The sequence below is a fragment of the Charadrius vociferus genome, unplaced genomic scaffold (assembly GCF_000708025.1).
Source record: "Charadrius vociferus isolate BGI_N301 unplaced genomic scaffold, ASM70802v2 scaffold3053, whole genome shotgun sequence".
Taxonomy (NCBI): Eukaryota; Metazoa; Chordata; class Aves; order Charadriiformes; family Charadriidae; genus Charadrius; species Charadrius vociferus.
Genome location: NW_009647518.1, coordinates 2,025 through 3,066, shown reverse-complemented (window position 1 = coordinate 3,066; position 1,042 = coordinate 2,025). Strand labels below are relative to the sequence as shown.

Genomic DNA, 1,042 nt, shown 5'->3' with positions numbered 1-1,042 from the left:
CAGGGGGGGTGTCCCAGTCCCCGTCACCCCGAAGTCCCCGCTGACCTTCCTTGGCACCGTCATGATGATGGGTTCACACTTGCGCTCGTGCAGCTTGTAGAACCTGATGGGGTGGGGTGGGGACGACGATGGAGAAGGGGGGAGGTCATGGGGAGGGAAAATGGGGGTCCCGCTCCTTGTCCCCGTCGTGTCCCCGTGCCCACCTGGCGATCTCGCACTTGCTGACGTCCAACCCGCGTTTGGGCATCCAGCCCATGCCCCGCTGGGGCTCCTTACTGGTGAAGGTGTTGAGAAAATGGATGTAGGGTGGCTCCTCCGTGATCTCGAAGTACCGGATGCTCGAGTCGCCCTGGGGACACGGCGTTAGCGGGGTCCACGGCTTGGGGACACACACACATGGGAGAGGCAAGGGGGGACACCGCGGGGCCGTACCTTGCCGCAGACGTAGACCACGTTGGTGTCGGGGTCGTAGAAGGGCAGCAGAGCCCCATTGCTGGAGTCCAGCTCCTGCAGCCCCATGGGCTCCTCCAGGTTCTCCTGTGGGGTGACGTGTCAGTCCCATGGGTCACCCCGACGTGGTCCCGTGGGACCCCCGGGGCGCTCCTCACCGTGTCCCACAGTGCCAGCTGCCGCTCGCTCATGCGGCTGAAGCCGGTGGTGAAGATCTTGCCGTCGGCCAAGAAGATGGCCCGCATGGGCCGAGCTCCCTCGTGAGCCCGTTCCTTCTCCTGGGGAGGGGACAGAAGGTCAGCGGCACCGTCCCAACACCCCGGGGTGGGTCAGGGAGCAGGGGACACCCAAGGGACACGGGACAGTGGGGACCCCCAGGAGACAACAGCAGGGTTGGGGTGGGGGGGTGTCTCCCCCTGAGGACCAGGGCAGGACGGCGCCTTGGGGACACAGGTAGGGTGACAGGTTTCCATGGGGGAGAAGGTGGGGGGGACAGACTCACAGACACCACGGTGCCACGGCGGGGGTCGATGACGCGGACGCTCTTGTCCTTGCAGGCGGTGCAGAAACGGGAGCCGTCGCGGCTCCAGCT

General features: G+C 66.2%; 1 protein-coding gene across 1 annotated transcript; it reads right to left on the bottom strand.

Moving 5' to 3' along the window:
* Positions 1–27: 27 nt before the first annotated feature.
* LOC104282681 (coronin-1B-like) lies at positions 28–1,040 on the bottom strand (the record flags this gene model as incomplete). The annotated part of the gene is made up of 5 exons (XM_009880798.1): positions 28–103; positions 204–349; positions 433–537; positions 609–728; positions 953–1,040. Coding segments are annotated over 5 exons (535 nt in total), but the record flags the coding sequence as incomplete, so codon positions are not given.
* Positions 1,041–1,042: the final 2 nt, after the last annotated feature.